The 20850-nt window shown below is 40.4% G+C and overlaps 1 protein-coding gene across 16 annotated transcripts in view; it reads right to left on the reverse strand.

Annotated features, from left to right (window-relative positions):
- Positions 1-20850, reverse strand: part of PHACTR4 (phosphatase and actin regulator 4) — a 76638-nt gene that overhangs the window by 9984 nt on the left and 45804 nt on the right. For 6 of the 16 annotated variants that reach the window (XM_005875101.2, XM_014546821.1, XM_005875112.2 and 3 more), the window contains 7 exons: positions 15436-15609; positions 14632-14712; positions 8904-9068; positions 7780-8166; positions 3280-3859; positions 2699-2883; positions 1955-2108 (listed from right to left, as the gene is read on the reverse strand). In XM_005875101.2, the coding sequence (XP_005875163.1) occupies positions 1955-2108; positions 2699-2883; positions 3280-3859; positions 7780-8166; positions 8904-9068; positions 14632-14712; positions 15436-15609 (1726 nt within the window). Of the gene's footprint in view, positions 1-1954; positions 2109-2698; positions 2884-3279; positions 3860-7779; positions 8167-8903; positions 9069-14631; positions 14713-15435; positions 15610-16764; positions 16793-20850 lie in introns of all 16 variants that reach the window. The other 10 variants (XM_005875108.2, XM_005875110.2, XM_005875111.2 and 7 more) reach the window with 3 other exon arrangements.

The raw sequence follows: 20850 nt of genomic DNA on the forward strand, positions 1-20850 counted from the left end.
GCACAGGCTGGGCTGGGGGAACCCCCCTCCCCCCGCCCCCTGAGTGCACAAATTTTTGTGCACCGGGCCTCTAGTCTATATATAAAACCCTAATATGCGAATAGACCAAACGGCAAACAACCGAACAGCCGGTTGCTATGATGTGTGCTGACCACCAGGGGGCGCGCGTGGAATATGGTGGGCGTTGGCCGCAGTGGGATGGTGGAACAGGTGAGCAGGGGAGCCAGACCAAGGCGGGGTGCCCGTTGCTGTCATGGGGGCGAGCCTGTGGTGGTCACTGAAAATTCTTTGCTCCCACATGCCGTGGTCCTGCCAGGCACTCGCACCCGCAGCCAGTGCTGGAGCCGCCACTCACACTTGCTGCCAGTGCTCGGCGCCGGTCTCAATTGCTTGGTGCCATCAGCAGGTGCGAGCGGCAGCTGCCAGCCCCGATCGTCCCTGAGGGCTTCTCCACCTCCCCCTGCCCCTGCTGCTGGGCTGGCCCCAATCTCTCTGCTCTGTCAGTGCATGGGAGTGGCGACGGCGGCAGAAGCAGGGCTGCCAACAGACAGGAGACCAGGGGCCGCAGTGGGAGGGGCCGGGCGGGGGTGCGGAGGATGGGCCAAGACCTGCCCCTGTGCCCACCACAGCCTCTCGGCCCACAGTTCCTTTCAAGGTGCACAAATTTATGCACTGGGCCCCTAGTCAATTTATAATTCTCAGACAGTCTTTGAACTACATGCTAATAACTATTTTTTTTTAAGTATTTTTATTAATTTCAGAGAGGAAGGGAGAGGAAGAGAGAGATAGAAACATCAATGATGAGAGAGAATCATTGATCGGCTGCCTCCTGCACATTGGGGATCAAGCCTGCAACCAGGCATATACCCTGACTGGGAACTGAACCATGACCTCCTGGTTCCTAGGTCAACACTCAACCACTAAGCCATGAAGCTGGGCAAAGATCCCCATTTTAAACTAATTCCTAATTTTGATGGTCTCTTGGTGACAATCAGAGGGCCACAGTTTTGCATTAAGAGTGCCATCCTGGCCAACAGCACAACAGGTGTGTAAGATAGGAGAGGAGAATATATTTTAGTTAATGAACATCCTTAATTACTTTGTAAGCAATGTGTCACCAGTTCCATCTCCTTTTCCTCATTCTATCAAGAGATACATATTAGTTGGGAAAATACCTGTCTATATACCGGGACTCTAATGTGTATTATATGTGCAGGTAATTGGCCTGCATTCAGTTTCTCTATGCTTTGGGTTCCAGCTGACTTGAAAAATATAGTAACATAATGAAAAAATATGTATACGAACACTTTGAAAGGAGGCAGTTACATGGAACATGTGTAATAGATATAATAAAAAATGTGGGTGTGCTCTTTAATTGGGCTGGCATCTCATGCTTGAGCAACTGGATAAATGACAGAGGAGTCTCGCTATTCTGGGAACCACCTGAATTCTCTAAAACTTAAAACAACAACAAAACGTATCTTATGGTTTAATTGCCAAGTTCTTAGAGAATACTCAACTGGGCACAATAGGGTTTTTTTGTTTGTTTGTTTGTTTTTAGAATATATTTTTATTGATTTCAGAGAGAGGAAAGGAGGAGAGAGAGAGATAAGAACACCAATGATGAGAGAGAATCATCAATCAGCTGCCTCCCGCACACCCCACACTGGGGACTGAGCCCGAATCCAGGCATGTGCTCTGACCAGGAATCTAACCGTGACCTCCTGGTTCATAGGTCGAAGCTCAACCACTGAGCCATGCCAGCCAGGCCACAATAGGTATTTTAAAAATATTATACTATTTCTAAAATTAAAAAAACAAAACAAAACAGTAACAAAAAGATAAATGAAGCTTCACCACAAAATAAGTCTCCAACATACATACTGTCCTAATCAAATCAAATCAAATCAAATCAAATCAAATCAAATCAATGTATTCTAACCAGTGGGCCTACCGGATCAGTGTGTTCCCAATCTGGTGCCGTATTTCATTCCACTCCTCTTTGCTTTTGCGAGGCCAAGAATTCAAGTTCAACTCTGGTTCACTGGGTCTGTGATTCAACTTCATTGCCAGTGTGTCTTTCCTCTTCACTTTGTTGGCCAGAGCACCTTTGCACAAGAAAAGAAAATGTTGAAGCTTAAGGCTCAACCTCACCTGCTTGAGCTTCAGGCAAGAGTCTGAACAAATAATATCCTATCTCCCAGCTTCCTATGTGGCCTCCAATCGTCCAGCTAACGAAGAGGTGGGGGTAAAGCTAAGAAGACATCTAAAAATCTCAGCCAGATGGCCTCAGATGGGCTAAAGATATCTTCTCCCTTCCAGTCCTCTATACTTTCATCCCTAATAAGAATTGCTATAGGAGATAATCTAAGCATGGGACAGCCCTCTGAATTATAACAGAAAGTATTCACACTACACACCTCATAAAATGCCTATCTTAAGGCTGTTCTCTCACTTTCAGGATTCCATTATTAAAAACAGATGAAAAACTGTAGGATGCAATCTACTGGGCTCCCGCTCACCGGCTTGTTGTAACAATGGCAGTATCAGAGACAAGAGTTCCTCATAAGCCAACATCAGGTAGTCAGATGACTCATGGGAGAAGGTGCCTGTTCCCATTAATTTTTCACTTGCTAAGACCAGCCAGTAGCTTTAACTATAAAAGAATTTTCTCTTTTGCTTTCCCTCCTTTTCTTACTGTTCTGGCTTTCATCTTCATCCTCTTCGTCTCGGTACTGAATGGGACCTTCTGAGTCTGAGTCGCTCTCCTTCTCTTCCTCTTCCTCCTGCAGACACTGCGGGAGTTTAGGAGGGACTGAGGTAGGAGGCATATCTTCACTGAATGCAGATGGGTGGGTTTGCTCCTCTTCTTCATCATCTGGACTAAAAAATTAACATAATTACATAACCTTTCAGAGAGGTTAAGGAACGTACAATACAAGCTAGTAAGTAAGAGGTAGAGCTGGGATTCGAACCCAGAGCTAGCTTACACCAAAATCCATGCTCTTAAGCACCATGTATCAAAAAATACAGGGGTTTCAAGTATAACAGTTTATAATTTTTATATCATCATGAAATTGTCTGCTATGGAAACCATGTTATAGAAATCAGCAGGGTAAACAAAGTTCAAATTCTAGAACATGTCTTATTTGTTGAGTATTCTTTTTACTTTAAATTTATTCATATTTTCTTTTTATAGGTAATTTTTTTCCAAGAAGGGCTAACTAAAAAAGGAAAGTAAAGGAGAGGAAACAAGAGGCAAGCTTTTAAGGCACTCACACTTTCAGCATTTCGATAGTGATGGGAAGTGACCTGGTACGACCCAGCGTATTGCTGTCCTCGGAGAAGTTGTCACTGTTCTCGAAGAGCAACGAATGAGCTCTGTGAGAGCCCTCCAAGGAGGAAGAGATGGGAAGTGGGCTGGTCAGGGCCTGTTGGATTCGGATATGCAGTGGGAGTGGGGGCAGCCTAGAGGGTACATGGGGCTCCCCAAAGCTGTGGTCCAACATCCTCTTGGGTACTTCCTTCTTCTGGTCTTCCTGCTGGGAAACCTCCTGGGGTAGATCTAAAGAAGGTGCAAACTCAGTTTCTGGCACAACTTGAAAAGTCTTAGCAGGGAGTGGAGGGGACCGTGGGGGCTCTGGCGGTATATGAGTGGGCAGTGGGGGGGATGGAGAGGGAGGTGGGATAAGCAGCAGCTGTTCGGAGCCCACAGAGCATGTGCTCTTCTCTCTTTGATCACTTGGTGCTTTTGTGGTGGTGGCGGCGGCGGCAGACTCCGAGGTGGGTACCAAGGTTGATGGAATGCCCCTCTTCGGTGGTAAGGGTGGGGATGGTTTAGATAATGTTCCACTGTTTACTGCCGGAAAAAGAGAGAGCAACATCTCACTATAAGATGGCTTTACAATGCTTTGAAGGGCCAGCCCAGGACATAGAATTAGAGCTGAGCTGTCTTCACCTTTCAGGCAAAAAATTACATGTCATGCCTTTGCCATTCCCTAGATACCTCATTCTAAAACAAAATTACCCTTCAATATCTATGAGACCTTATAAATGTATAGAGGTATAGGAAGACCACTATCCTAATACTCTGAGAAGAAAGTTTTACCAAAAAGAAACAAAAACAAAGAAATTTTTTAGTTTTTTTAAAAAGAAATTGATGAGAGAGAGAGAGAGAGAGAGAGAGAGAGAGAGAGAGAGAGAAAGGGAGATATCAACTTATGATCAAACCCACAACCTGGGTATGTGACGTAACTGGAAATTGAACCCACAACTTGGTGTATGAAATGATGCTCCAACCGAGCCACACAGGCCAGGGTGGTAATCTGATGTTTTAATGTAATTTATCATAAGTGTGTGTGTGTGTATATATACATACATACATATACATACATATACACACACACACACACACACACACACACACACACATATATATATATGTGTGTGTGTGTGTGTATTTTTATTGATTTCAGAAAAAAAGGGAGAGGGAGAGATAGAAACATCAACGATGAGAGAGAATCACTGATCGGCTGCCTCCCGCACAGCCCCCACCAGGGATCGAGCCTAGAACCTGGGCACGTGCCAGATCAGGAATCAAACCATGATTGAATCAATACTCAACTACTGAGGTACCTCGGCCGGGCTCATCGTAAGTATATTTTTAAAAGGACTTTCAGAAAAATAGCGCATACACATTAAAAAAAGGATTCAGCCCTAGCCAGTTTGGCTCAGTGGTCAGAGAGTCAGCCCTCAGACTGAAGGGTCATGGGTTTGATTCTAGTCAAGGGGACGTACCTTGGTTGTAGGCTCCATTCTGGGCCCTGGTTAAGGTGCAAGAGGCAACCAATTGATGTGTCTCTCTCACATTGATGTTTCTTTCTCTCTCCCCCTCCCTTCCATTCCCTCTAAAAAAAAATAAATCAATGGGAAAAGTATCCTCGGCCCTGGCTGGTTTGGTTCAGTGGACAGAGCGTCGGCCTGCGGACTGAAGGGTCCTGGGCTTGATTCCAGTCAAGGGCATGTGCCTGGGTTGCGGGCTCGATCCCCAGTGTGGGGTGTGCGGGGGGCAGCCGATCAATGATTCTCTCTCATCATTGATGTTTCTACTGGTATCTCTCTCTCCCTTTCCCTTCCTCTCTGAAATCAATAAAAAAAAAATTAAAAAAAAAGTATCCTCAGGTGAGGATTAACAACAACAAAAAGGATTAAGCCCTGGCCGGTTTGGCTCAGTGGATAGAGCATCAGCCTGTGGACTGAAGGGTCCCGGGTTTGATACCAGTCAAGGGCATATGCCTGGGTTGTGGGCTCCATCCCCGGTAGGTGGCATGCAGGAGGCAGTCTGTCAATGATTCTCTCTCATCTTTGATGTTTCTATCTCTCCCTCTCCTTCCTCTCTGAAATCAATAAAAATGAATTTTTTTTAAAAAAAAAAGGATTAAAAAAATATAAATCTTAAGATCAATGAAAGAGATACTTTTGGGTAGACTGGGCTATTGCTGCCTCTCTAAAAAACAGCAGTTGCTTACCCTGAAGAGTATACTACTGGTTTAGAGCAGTGGTTCTGGTCCCTGTATATGCAGCATCAGCATCACCTGGGAACTTCATAGAAATGCAAATTCTCAGGCCCTATTCCAGACTTACTGAACCAGAAACTTTAAGTGCAGGGCCCAGCAATCTGTATTTTAACAACCTCTCCAGGCGACTGTGATGAGAACACCTGTCTAGACAACCATTTGCGAACATAGGTGTATAGAACAGGTCTGTACTCAAGAGTTGAAAAACCTATGTTTGATTTCTATCTTTCACTAACTGCAACCTTGAATGAGTCACAATTTCTTCTTGTTCTGCTTGCCCTAATTATATAATAGATAAAATCAATTTCCTACTTCACAAGGAGATTTTGAAAATAAGTATATGAAAGCTTCTCAAATTCCTCAGAGATAAGTCAATCTAAGGTGGTGATAACATGATAATAATAATAACCTTCATCCTGTTTTTATCAAGCTACTCCAGCTTGTATTATCTCTCTCTTTGATGTTTCTATCTCTCCCTCTCCTTCCTCTCTGAAATCAATAAAAATGAATTTTTTTTAAAAAAAAAAGGATTAAAAAAATATAAATCTTAAGATCAATGAAAGAGATACTTTTGGGTAGACTGGGCTATTGCTGCCTCTCTAAAAAACAGCAGTTGCTTACCCTGAAGAGTATACTACTGGTTTAGAGCAGTGGTTCTGGTCCCTGTATATGCAGCATCAGCATCACCTGGGAACTTCATAGAAATGCAAATTCTCAGGCCCTATTCCAGACTTACTGAACCAGAAACTTTAAGTGCAGGGCCCAGCAATCTGTATTTTAACAACCTCTCCAGGCGACTGTGATGAGAACACCTGTCTAGACAACCATTTGCGAACATAGGTGTATAGAACAGGTCTGTACTCAAGAGTTGAAAAACCTATGTTTGATTTCTATCTTTCACTAACTGCAACCTTGAATGAGTCACAATTTCTTCTTGTTCTGCTTGCCCTAATTATATAATAGATAAAATCAATTTCCTACTTCACAAGGAGATTTTGAAAATAAGTATATGAAAGCTTCTCAAATTCCTCAGAGATAAGTCAATCTAAGGTGGTGATAACATGATAATAATAATAACCTTCATCCTGTTTTTATCAAGCTACTCCAGCTTGTCCTACAATAAATTCTAAGCCTGTTTTTCAAGGTTCTAGTCACCCCACACAACTTGATGCTTATTAGCCATTTAACAAGCATATATATTTTTTTAAATCCTCACCTGAGGACATGATTGAAGAGAGGAAGGGAGGGAAGGACGGAGGAAGGGAGGGAAGGAGGAAGGAAGAAAGGGAAGGAGGGAGGAAGTGAGGGAAGGAGGGAGGGAGGGACAAGAAACACTGATTGGCTACCTTCTGCATGTGCCCCAACCAGGGATCGAACCTACATCCCAGGTACGTGCCCTGACCGGGAATCGAACCTGCAATCTTTCTGTGCACAGGACGACGAGACACTCCAGCGGGCATACTTTTTACTCCTCCAATCATTAACAAAAACTTTAAGCAGTACTAAGCCTAGTATCATTTTTCCTGAAAAACTATCTTCCTTTCTCTCCTCCCTTTCTGGAAAATTCCTCTAAGAAGGTATGCATTTATATAAAGAAAATAGACCTAAAAAGGATTTCAGGTAAATATAAAAAATTTACTAAAACCAATTATCCTCCCTTTCTCTCTTCCACCACTGATTTTACTAAGAGTAGCATTTTTAACTCTCAAGATAAAACATGATTTTATCAGAACAATTTAAATAGTATCTTTTGCAGTTCCCCTTGAAGACATTATGCCAGATTCTGAACCACAAGTTACACTGGCATCTATACAATCATCTTCTCATCTACTGGGCTAATGCTGGAGGAATGCACTGGCAGTTTAAAGTAGGTTAAAATAAATCTTTTCTTCGTGCTGGTCAAACCTGTTGTGATCTTCACATGCCCAGTCCCCCAACTATAGATAGTATTCCAGAAACAGTTTTAGGAAAATAGATATGAATCCCCCACACCTGAACCTCATTTGAGTGGTTTCTGACTTCAGAAGCCTGTTGCCACTCATAGTCACCTGCCTCATTTTCAAGACTTTTCTATAGAGTGCATTCAAAGGGACAAGATATGGAAACTCCCTCACAGACCAAATCAATATGGGATCAGCTATCCTAGAAAATAACCATCTAAAACCCAACCCAACCCAAAATGGCAACCTAAAGACTTACTTACCAATGACAGGGTTGCTATTTCTGTGAGTTGGTTTAGGGGGAGGAACAGGGGGCTGCTTGGCAGGGAGGCTGGGGGTAGCAGTAGTGTTAGTGCTGACAGGAGCAGCAGGAAAAGTCCTGGGTGCTGGGGTAGGGGGCACAGAGGCATTAATAACAGTTTTTGGTAGGTTTGTGGCGGCAGCAGTGGCAGCAGGTGCTGTGGTGGGGGCGGCGGTAGAAGTGGAGGAGATGGACCTTGCTGTGCTGCCAGAGCAAGTGGCATCCTTTGCTTGCCCTTCATTTGCTTCATGAGAAGAGGACAATGGTCTTTTAGGGGGAAGTAAAGGCTGTTTGGGTGCATTCTCAGGAACGAACTCTGCTTCAGAATTAGGCCGGCTTCCAGTTGAGCCTGTGAAATAACAGATATGATTTAAAAGGAGAGCGTAACAAGACAGACTCAAAAAGCTAACAATTTATAATCAACTTCACCCATTATTTAATTTATAGATGAATTGACAGGCAAGTTTCCCAACCTCAAAATACTTAAGGTAGATGACACTTTTTAAATCAGTAAGTGAGACTTATTATTGTAGTGATTTGTCATACAAGAGCCAGGAGGAGGCACATTCGATAGAATACCTTGGGTGGAGGAAGAAAAATGTGTACCTTAAAAATGTCCTACAGTTATCTGATATTTAACATCCTCCATCATTGAGAATCACAAATATAGATACTTTGTGAATAAAAGAATGAGAAGGGGGAAATTCTACTTAAAGTTACAACTAGTTGGAGAATTGCTAGAGAGAATTCCCTCTGGGTTTTATTTCTCCCCTTGCTCTTGCAAACCCTTGAGATAAATGAGAATGACCCATGGCTCTTTTTTAAATTTTTTTAAATTGATTTTTACAGAGAGAGGAAGGGAGAAGGAGAGATAAAGAGAAACATCGATGTACTGCCTCTACTGGGGATTGAGCCCACTACCTGGGCATGTGCCCTGACCAGGAATTGAACCAGTGAGTGACCTTTTGGTTCATGGGTCGACACTCAACCACTGACATACTGGCCAGTCTCTCTCTCTCTGTCTCTCTCTGTCTCTCTCTCTTTTAAAATCCATGGCTCTTAAAACTAAAAAATCCAGTTTCTTACCTAGTTGCTTCTTTGGGTCCTCTTCTGGAACAGGTTTTCCAAGACTTGCTATTCTTTCTGGCTCTTCCTCTACTGGGACTGGACTAGAAGATCTGGCATCCCCAATGGGGGTGGTGTGGCCATTCTTTAACATGGCATGGTTCAACTTCCCTGGGTCCTCACCATCTGCAAGGTCCAAACGGAAAGGGCAAACTGATGAAACTGGCATGGTCATCTTATCCCATTTCCTCTTCCTTTTAGCTTATCATTTAGATCTAGGTTGTTATTATTATTACTAAAGGCCCGGTGCATGAAATTCGTGCACGGGGGCGGGTGTCCGTCAGCCTGACCTGCACCGTCTCCAATCCGGGACCCTCTGCCTGCCTGCCTGATTGCCCCTAACTACCTCTGCCTGCCTGCCTGATCACCCATAACTGCTCCCCTGCCGGCCCTGATCCCCCCTAACTGGTCTCCCCTGCAGGCCTGATAGCCCCTAACTGCCTCTGCCTCGGCCCCCGCCACCATGGCTTTGTCCAGAAGGACATCTGGAAGACGTCTGGTCAATCTGGTCTAATTAGCATATTACCCTTTTATTAGTATAGATTTTTATTATTATTTGGATCCTTATAGTAGTGGAAATTAAGTAATTCCTTTTTAAAATAGACATTTGATTGCCTATTATGTGCCAGCTGCATTGCTATATGAATAAGACAGACATATTATACATGTAATTACAGTATTAAACATTAAGAGCTATAATGGATGAAGTGGTAGGAATAAAGAAGAAATAATGATCCTGTGGTGGGAGTGGGGTTAGGAAAGCTTCACAGAAAGTGATAGCTAAACTTGGTCTTAAAGGAAGGATAGGAACCTACTAGACCAGCCGTGGGCAAACTACGGCAAGCGGGCCGGATCCGGCCCGTTTGAAATGAATAAAACTAAAAAAAAAAAAAGACCGTACCCTTTTATGTAATGATGTTTACTTTGGATTTATATTAGTTCACACAAACACTCCATCCATGCTTTTGTTCCGGCCCTCCGGTCCAGTTTAAGAACCCATTGTGGCCCTCGAGTCAAAAAGTGTGCCCACCCCTGTACTAGACTGATAATGAGACAGATTCTTTAATGTATCTAGGAAGAAGGAACAGCATGTAGAAAGATGTGAAATTATTTGACATTTTTGGGAACTGGCAACTAAAGTCTGGCAGTAGAATAGATGCATATAAGGGAAAGTTATGTATAGGACTGGGGAGGCAAGCAAGAGCCAGGCTATGAAAGATACCAAACATCATGTAAAAGAGCCCGGACTGAATCCTGTAGGTAACAGGAAGCTAATGAATTAAAGTAGGAGAGAGATCTGATCTGACCTACCTTTTAGAAGGTTAACTCAGAGCTGTGAGGAGGATGGATTGCACAGTGATTGAACAGGAAAACAATTAATGAGCTACTGTTAGAATATATAGGTGAGAAGTAGCAGAGGGTGCCTGTGTGTATTATGGGTCAAGAGCAAGGGGTAGAACTGACAGATGCATCAGAGGTAAATATGAAATACAAACTAAACTGCAGGAATCATCACTAGGCTGAAGGCTTTGGGATGACCACTCATCACTATAAAAATTGTAGGTAAGATTCCTTCACGGAGCAATTAGACAAACATTCCCAGCTACTGCTAAGGTTTTTCTATACTCCTTTGGAGGAGAAAACTAAAAAACAACAACAAAAAACAACACACCACACCTGAGGTTGGAGACTAAAAACTCTGTCTCAGCTGCTAGTGTGCTGACTGGAACTAGATGCTTTCTAAATGGTGCCCTTTATTAGACAGTGTTATTCTTCATGCAGGCTAAATAAGAGGTGGAGTTCGGGCTAAAAGTAGTGAAGAGACTAAGGCAAATGAGTCCCAAATAAAAATGTACTTCTAAAAAAAAATGTACTTCTAAAGCTGAGATTCTGACAACTACTTTATTTTTTTAAAAATGGGGAGTGGCAAGAGCACAACAATTATGCAAATGTAGTAAGTTACTACTTATGTTAATTCAGACCAGCGTTAACAAAAACAGGTCTTTCTGGAATATAGAGCAATGAATCATTTCAGTGCCAACATAGACTGCTACTTTTCAAAGCAATATAGTGACAGGTTAAGACACATTATTAATTGGTTTCTACTCAGCACATATTAGTAAAATATATGTAAAAGCAATCAGTTCTCTCCCGAGTTAATCAGGATTGCCTACTTTTAAGTAAAATTTCTTATATTTAGGGTTTCTGCAATGCTAGCAGAATGAAGCAGAAGTAGTATTTGGCTTTAATGCCTCTAAATGGCCTCCCTCTCAGAAAATCTATTAAGTATTTTAAAATATAGTCAAGTCAAAACTATAATCAAGCCAAATGCCATATTCAAGTATGAAAAGAGCTTTAAGGTTCAAACACTGCTTTGGGGCTAAACTGGCTATATGTCAGGCCCTGAGGTCCATCTCTGAGTTTCTTCTTATAGAATAAAGCTTAGGTCAGTTTTGTGATTGGCATAATGGCATCTTGTCCAATGGCTGCAATTCATTCATCAATTGGGCCTTTGAGCTCCTAGGCAAAAACAACTTTGAACCAGAGCCAATAGGAAGCAGAGGGAAAAAGAGACTGAATGAAGGTGAAAACCTGGCTGGTGTAGATCAGTGGTTAGAGTGTCGCCCCCTCACACTGAAGGGTCTTGGGTTTGATTCCCAGTTCCAAGGGAGGCAACCAATCAATGTGTCTCTCTTATATCAATGTTTCGATTTCTCTCTCTCTCTCTCTCTCTCTCTCTCTCTCTCTCTTTCCTCTCCCTCTCCTTCTCCCTTTGCCCCTTCCACTCTCTAAAACTCAATGGGGCCCTAGCTGGTTTGGCTCAGTGGATAGAGCGTCGGCCTGCGGACTGAGGGTTCTTGGGTTCAGTTCCGGTCAAGGGCACATGACTGGGTTGCAGGCTTGATCCCCAGTAGGGGGCGTGCAGGAGGCAGCTGATCAATGATTCTCTTTCATCATTGATGTTTCTGTCTCTCCTCCTCTCCCTTCCTCTCTGAAATGAATAAAAATATATTTAAAAAAAAATAAAACTCAATGGGAAAAGTATCCTTGGGTGAGGATTAACAAAAAACAAACAATAAAAATAAGAAAGAAGTAATGTACAGGGTTTTGTGGTGAGTGAGCAAGAAAGGTGAGAGGCATGGAGTGAGGAATGGCTATTATAAAAAAACAAGGGCCAAAGGTGCTGCAACTGAGGGGTTAGAATTTTAGTTAAACACCTACAGACCTGGAAGATTTTGTGTCCTACTGTAAAAACAAGCAGATGCATGATAAAACAAAAACTACATTTGCTCATAACTAACCATGTAGAAAATTCATAAAAATAGAAAGAAAAAAAATTATTCCCATCTCATCACCCAGAGGTAACCAATGCTAATAGTATTTTTCCTTCAAGCTTCTTTCCTCTGCTTACTTTTTAAAAAAATATATTTTTATTGATTTTAGAGAGGAAGGGAGAGGTGGAGAGAGAGAGACAGAAACATCAATGATAAGAGAGAATCATTGATTGGCTGCCTTCCACATGCCCCACACTGAGGATTGAGCCCACAACCCAGGCACGTACCCCGACTGGGATTCGAACCATGACCTCCTGGTTTATAGGTTGACGCTCAATCACTGAGCCATACCAACTGGACCTCTGCTTACTTTTTATAAGGTTGAAATAATAAATCTTCAATATACACAATTTAATTAAATTGTGTGAATAAGCAATACATTCACACAGTTCAAAACCTAAAAAGTATAATATGCCATCAGTTTGGCTCCTTTCTCCTATTATCCAAAGGATATGGTATATTTTAAAAACTTGGTTTTCAGATTTTTGTCTCATAAAAAGTAACTCTAATCAAGAGAAATAAAATGCAACCACTGTACTATATAGTCTTAACTCTTAAGTTGCTTTGTAGAAGTCAGACATTGGAGAAAGTCTTGACATTATTAAACCAGCAATGAGTGTTGAAATACCAAAACATGATCTTTACGACAGACTAAGATTAGAGCAGCAATATGGGCTTGAGACAAATTTGGTCAAAAAAAAGTAGAAGAAAGAGAGATAGAGAGATAGATAGATAGATAGATAGATAGATAGATAGATAGATAGATAAAGAGAGGAAAGAAAAAAAGAGAGGAAGAAAGGGAGAAAAGGAAAAGAAAGAGAAAGAAAAAGAAAGAAAGAGAGAGAAAGGAAGGAAGGAAGGGAGGGAGGAAGGAAGGGATGGAGGGAGGGAGGGAGGAAGAAAGGAAGAGCTGGAGAAACCAACGACCAAGTACTGCAGCTGGCACAGAGAATGTGTGCTCCAACGATCCTTCACTCAATTTCAGAGGTAAAGATCACAGCCAAATAATTTAGACATGGACTGAAAGGTGAATAGTTGCCCTCTACCCCTGCCAGAAAATGGACTTTAATGAAAGAAATTAGGAGGTAATTGTTAGAATAAAATAATTTTATACTTATACCCCTAATTTGACATTTTGTCCAAAAAACCCCCACAAAACCCAAACACTCCGTTATTCTCACTTACTAGTATGTTTTAATCTTTCATTTATTAGATATTTTCATTCCCACAAAAATATATGCCTTCCTTAAATAAATCAAAAATAGGTGAAATGGCATTAATTCTATAAAAATATCTTATAAATACTTAATTTTTTCATCATTATGTATAATATCAGTAGAGAAAAATGCATAGAACATAAGTGTAAATTTCAATGAAATACTACGAGGAGAACACTTGTATGATCATCATGGACATTAAGAAATGTTTCCAGACCCCAGAAACCTCCTTTTCTGCCTAGTAACATTCCTTTCCTTTTCCCACAAAGCAATCACTCTCCTAACTCTGTGACAATCCTTTGTTTTTCTAATTATAGTTTAACCAGTTAAACGCACATCTCCAAACTCTCTAGTTTAATATTGCCTATTTTTCCTTTACATTTACAGAAATAATACAACATATTTTTTCATAACTGACTTAATTGCTCAATATTACTTATGAGATTGATATTATAGCGTGTAGGTGCAGTTTATTTTTATTTTTAAAAATATATTTTATTGAATTTTTATAGAGAGGGAGAGGGATAGAGAGAAACATCGATCAGCTACCTCCTGCACACCCCCTCCTGGGGATGTGCCCGCAACCAAGGTACATGCCCTTGACCGGAATCGAACCTGGGACCCTTCAGTCCACAGGCCGACGCTCTATCCACTGAGCCAAACCGGTTAGGGTAGGTGTAGTTTATTTTCATTGCTGTGTAAGTATTTTATTTTATAAATGTATCACGTTATATTTTACTATTATAGGCATTTGGGTTGTTTCCAATTTTGCTCTATTGTTAGTAAATACTGCTGCTACAAGTATATTTGTACGTATCTTGATATACATGCATACACATTTTTGTTGGATATATGCAAAGTTCTGGACATACCTGCACATAGGTTTATATATATCCAGCTTTCACAGATTCTTTAGTGAATTCAATGCGTTTGCAGACTTTCCTATTGAGTTTTTCTTTCTTTTTTAATGGACATTTAAAAAAACATATTCTAGATGTATGAATAGTTTTTGTTTTGTTTTTAAAGTTGATCCCCCACCCCCATCAATGGCAAAAGAATGAAAGAAAATTCAAATACCTAGCCAGAACCAAAGACCAAGTATACAGACAGGCATATACCATTTGTGTGCAAACTCACCCTGTTCAGAGTCTTCCAACAGAACCCCTCTTTTAACCAGCTCTTCTCTCGGTTTTCGCATAGATATTTTTCGCTCTAAAACTAACATTAAATTGGAAAATAGCACTCAGAAATGTGGCAGTTAAAGGTTAACTTTAAGCATTCTAACTCCACAGGTAAAGGTATAAAGTGGTTCAATTTTCTAGTCTCTGGAAAGAAAAGAACAGGAAAACTACCTTTATAATAAAAAACTTAATTTTTTCATATGCTGTGTTATTAAGAAAATAGTATTTCCAAAAAGGAACTATCCTTATATAATTTTATCTTTTTTAATTAAAATTTCAATGATAAGGTATTTATGAATATACTTTCTCTGGGAGGAAGTGGCCAGAGTAGAAAAAAAGAAGCATCTAAGATTTGCTATAGTTTAGAAACTCCATTTACCACTTGATAAACTTTAGTCCCATCAATATTTCAACTTGGGAGTGAGGCTATAATATATAAGGTTTAGTGAGTAACCATTTGGTTTTTAATTCTAAACGATTCAATTCCCTCTTCAAATAGGGGGTTATCAAAGCCTGAGAAAGGAATGAAAAAGTTAGGTAACTTCCAAAATAAGGACCTCTTTAACTCAGAACATATATCTAAATCTTTATTTTTTCACATATATATTTTTACTGTTGGTAGTATTACAGATGTCTCCCATTTCCCTCCCCCCTTTATCCCCCTTCTCCCAGTCCCTCCCCGTCTCCCCCCACGTCATCACCACCCTATTGCCCATGTCCATGGGCTATGCATATAAGTAGGTAAATTTTAATATCTCACCTTCTGATGTCTCTTTGAATTTATCACTACTTTTTTTTTTCCGCCATTTCCAGGGCTTGAAGATCTTGCCAAAGCCTGAGAACTTGCTCTTCCTCTTGGTGGGAGGCGTCACGTCTCCTCCTGCTTCCACACTGTCCATGATCATGCCTGGGTCGGCAGTGGGCTGGCCTGCTTCTGTCGCATGGTGAGAGGGAAGAGAATAGCCAATTCGTTATTTCGGCATAATCTTGAAATTGTCCCTGCCCCTTTCTTCCTGTTGCAGTTGGAAAGGATCACAGCAATGATAAACAATCATGCAGAGACAGACTCCTTGACATCACATAGACACCAAACATCAAAATCCATGATAGATAAACTACTGAGGAGGAAAACGCGAACCAAACCAAGTTGACATCATTTTAGGACAAAAATTCAATGAGATGATTATAACCAGCTCAAAAGCTCTTAAAGGCACACACACAAATGTGGATGTCTTCCCAATAGGCATGAGATCTTGCCCCATGAAGCCTACTGTTGTTGGTCTTCTCATTCTTTTGGCATGGGGAAGGTCTTCCCCAGCTAACATACTATCTCCCCTGTCACTGAAGCAGGGAATTTCACCATTTGTGAGTGAGTCATTATTCTTTGTTAAACACTACCCTCTCCCTATCCTCCTCTTTCAGGACATAAATAGTTCAGAGAGGGGGTGACACATTAAGTGTTAACACCTTTCTTACATCTGTTTTTCAGATTGTATTCTGCCTTCACAAGACCCTAGGGAGTTCTGGAGCACTGTAAGGGGACTGAGGAATTCCTCCTTCCCTCCCTCCATCCGGCTGCCTGCCACGTGGGCTGGCTGGAGGAGTCACCCTCTCTCCTTCTCTTTCCCCCTCTGCAGGCGGGCTTGGCTGCCAGGCAGTAGCTTCAGTTTCACTTTGGTGTCACCGGTTTCACTTTCAGGCCTAGGAGAGAGGGGAGGGGGGGGGGGGGGGGGGGGGGGGCAGGGGCATAGAAGGATAGTGGTTTAAAATGGAAGGATTTTTATTTTTGTTGGGGGGGCGGGGAGTAGAGGTGAGGTGAAATTCCAGTTTGCTTATCACAATATTGTTTTAGGGACAACTCTGATTTTAAGGATTTCACGAGAAACATAACTGACATGATAAATGTACAGGACTGAAATGAAAGACCATAAATAAGTCCCTCATACTGACTATACATGCAGGGTTTAGTTAGGTAGCTTTAGTGGCAGAGAAAGGAGCAGCCAAGACTGGGCCAAGAATAATACTTTTAAAAAGCAGGAAGGCAACAAAAAAAAGCAGGAAGGCAACACAATATAGTTTTGCACTCCACCTACTGTCCCAGGGTTCTCTGGAGAAGTCTAGAGGAGAAGAAAAAAAGAGAGTCATGTGGAATAACAGTCCTGAAATTAAAGTGGAACCTTTACTTCATAGAAATATATCAAGGACCACATACTGTATTATCACATGTAATAAGTAAATATGTTTATTGTAAAAAAAGTTTCCATCTGGAGTAAATAACATTTTTTGGGGGGATATAAAAGGACATAACTTCACTAAAACTCATTTTTAATACTGTAGATATATTTTCATAAGAGAAAATATACAATCAACATGCATTAATTTTTTTAAAAACAGTATCAAAATCAGTATCGATAGATGTGAGTCTAGGAAAGTCCACTGATGAAGGTCAGATTTCCATAACCATAATTACCAGAGTGACTATAGCAATGGCTGCTGATGCATTATTTTGATGTATCCAGATGACAGGGCCAAATAGGGTCCTGGTTACTGAAGTACAGCAGATCAAGAGGACGGAGGACAGGGACTCTTTTCTTCCCAGCTGCATGATTTAGTTATGGGCATCCTGGGTCTCAACTACTTTAACTCCCATATGAAATGCAGTGGAATCTGATTGTAAAAGTGGACCATATTTTAAAAAGTGTCGTTGCCAGAGACATTAGAACTCCTGTCATAACAATTCCCCCTCAATGGTACCCTGAGATGAACCCCCAAGAGTGAACACATGGTATTGCTTTCAAAAGTTAGTGCTTTAACTAAGACAATATTCTCCCAATTATGGAATGTCAATCAGACCTCAACATAGCATAGTATTTAACATATGTTAATGTAACCCTTTCAGAATAGAGCTAAGTAACATAAACTTATCATTCTCAAATTGTAACCTTACTTGCAGAGGGAAGGAGGGACTAAAATTTTAAATATCCCAACTGAATAAACTTCTAAAAGACACATAGGAAAATGCTTGTTTACTTAAGAGTAATGGGGTAGATTTAAAAAAAGACAACCCAACCACAAAAACACACACACAAAAAAAACACCCAGACTAATAATACTTAAAAAAAAGGTTATTAGTAGTATTTGATGCTTTTACAAAAGAAAAAAACCACGAAAGCTTTAGAAATGTTAGATGCTAATATCTTCACAAAAAAAGTCCCTGTCTGTAAAGTCCTTAACTGAAATATAGCCAATCTAGCCTGCTCCCACTGTCTTCTCAAATATCTAATCATTTCTAAAGTAGAACTTAGTTCAATCCAATTTAATTCTTCATTATATTGAACAATATATTTATGTCTCCCTTTTCTCTTAGATATTAAAACAATAAAACCATGATATCCTTTTAAATATATTTATGCCTGCTAGCATATGAACTAAAAACAAGCGCTGTTTATATAAAAAAGTACAGCGTGTGTGGAAAATACCAACAGTTTATGATTAAAAAAATGAATGTGTCCACTATTACATCTATTGCTAAGAAGAGCCCTCCTCTTTCTTTATGTAAAGAAAGTCATTGAGCCCTAGCTGGTTTGGCTCAGTGGTTAGAGTGTTGACCTGTGGACTGAAGAGTCCCGGGTTCAATTCCGGTCAAGGGCACATGCCCGGGTTGCAGGCTCAATCCTCAGTAGGTGGCATGTAGGTGGCAGCCAATCAATGATTCTCTCTCATCGTTGATGTTTCTCTCTCTCTCTCTCTCTCTCTCTCTCCTCCCTTCCTCTCTGAAGTCAATAAAAAAAATATTTTTTAAAAAGTCACTGAATATAGTCAGTAAAAAGAATATTTTTTCCTTTGATGCTTTATGCAAATGTACTTAATTTTAATGTTTATATAACTTTTACAAGTGGATATGCCTCTTGCCTCATGCAGTGGGATTCAGCCATACCCAACCCTGAACTAGTTATTAGTCCAAATGTATTCATTCATATTCTTATATTCTCATATTCTTTTCACTCCACCTCCCTCTTCTCCCTATGACAAGCAGAACATTATTTCAGTGACTCCCAAATCTGTTCAAATACTTTGGAATCAGCCCAGTTACCATTTCAAAATACAGAATCTCTGGAAGGTGGGACCTAGAAATCTGTTTTTTTAAAAAAATATATATATTTATTGATTTCAGAGTGGGAGAGATAGAAACATCAGCGATGGGAGAGAAACATCACTGACCGGCTGCCTCTTTCTTTTAAATATATTTCTATTGCTTTCAGAGAGGAAGGGAGAGGGAGAGATAGAAATATCAATGATGAGAGAGAATCATTGATCGGCTGCCTCCTGCATGCCCCCTACTGGGGATCTAGCCCACAACCTGGGCATGTATCCTTGACTAGAATTGAACCCGAGACCCTTCAGTCTGCAGGTTGATTATCTATCCACTGAGCCAAACCGGCCAGGGCTAGACATCTGTTTTTAAAAGTCTTCACAGGTGCTCCATGGGTGTGGCTCAGTGGATTGAGCATCATCCTGTGCACCAAAAGGTAACCTGTTTGAGTCCGGGTCGAGGGCCTGATCCCCAATAGGGGAGGGGATGCAGGAGGCATCTGATTGATGTTTCTCTCTCACGTTGATGTTTCTCTCTCTCTCTCCCCCCGTCTCTTGCTAAAATCAATAAAACATATTTTTTAAAAATATCTTCATAAGTGATTCTTATGATCACACAGGTTTGTTAAACCCAATCCCAGATTGTTATCTAGAAACCTGATACATGTTAAAAGAGACAGAGACAAACGTTCTCTGCATGCCTGTAACCTAATACATTGTTGATGAAAAATGAACTAGAAAACCATGGCATCGTTCCAGTGTTTCTTACTCATATACAATATTCCTACAGGATTGTGAGGGGCTCCCTGAGTTTCTTAGTTTCAGATATAGTTTAAATTAAAAATAAACAATATAGTCCTGACTGGTGTGGCTCAGTTGGTTGGGTGTTGTCCCTTGCACCAAAAGGTTGCTGATTGGATTCCCGGTTAGGGCACATGCCCAGATTTCCGGCTTGATCCCAGGAACAAGACAAGCAGGTTTCACTCTCACATCAATGTCTCTTTCTCTTCTCTCTCTCTCTCCCTTCCTTTCTCTCTAAAAATCAATAAACACATTTAAAAAATCAATATAAAAGTTTGCAGTTATTTTAACATAGTATGTCCCATGTGCACTTGGAAAGAAAGTGTACTGTGCAATTACTGAGTGAGTGTTCTATACATGCCAATTAGGTCAAGTTGGGTAATCATCGTGCATAAATAATATCCTTCTGATTTGTTGTCAGCTTACTCTATCAGTTATTGAGAGAAGTATGTTAACATCTCTACCAATGAAAGTGGATTTGTCTCTTCTTTTTAGTTCTATTAATTTTTGCTTGATATACTTTAAAGCTATGTTATTAGGTATATACAAATTTAGAGTTATATCTTCCTGTTGAATAGATCCATTTATCATGAAATGCCCCATATCACTCTAATAACACTTTTGCCTTGATTTTGTTTTTCTATTTAGTTTGACAATTGTTGTCTTTTAGAGTTTAATCCATTTATAGTTAATGTATTTACTGACACAATTGGGCTTAAGTCTACCATTTTGCTCTATTTTCTATTTGTCTTGCTCTGTGCATTCATTGTTTTAAAATTGATTTTAGAGAGAGGAAGGGGGAAGGAAAGGAGTGAAGAGAGAGAGAACATTAATTTGTTGTTCCATTTATTTATGCATTTATTGGTTGCTTCTTTGGCATATTGGACACTGAGCATATGGGATGATGCTCTAATAAACTGATTTACTCGGCCAGGGACTGTTCATTCTTAACTGGTTATCATCTACATTAAGTTAGTATGTTTACTACTTATTGCAAGAATTTTACAAGATTTCAACTCTACTTGCTCTTTGTGTAAATACTCATGTTTTACTAAATATACATAACAATAAAACAGAAATTATTGTTGTTTTAACAAACAATATTATTTTATATTTCCTACATATTTGCTTTTTTAGATACTCTTCATTTCTTTCTGCAATTCTATGTTTCCAACTAGGATAATTTCAGTTAATCATTCTTGAAGGATATTTGTACTGGGTATGGTATTTTCATTTCAAGTTGGGAGTTGAGGTTTTTTGTTTATTTAACTTCAGCACTTCA

The sequence above is a fragment of the Myotis brandtii genome, unplaced genomic scaffold (genome assembly GCF_000412655.1).
Source record: "Myotis brandtii unplaced genomic scaffold, ASM41265v1 scaffold456, whole genome shotgun sequence".
NCBI lineage: Eukaryota > Metazoa > Chordata > Mammalia > Chiroptera > Vespertilionidae > Myotis > Myotis brandtii.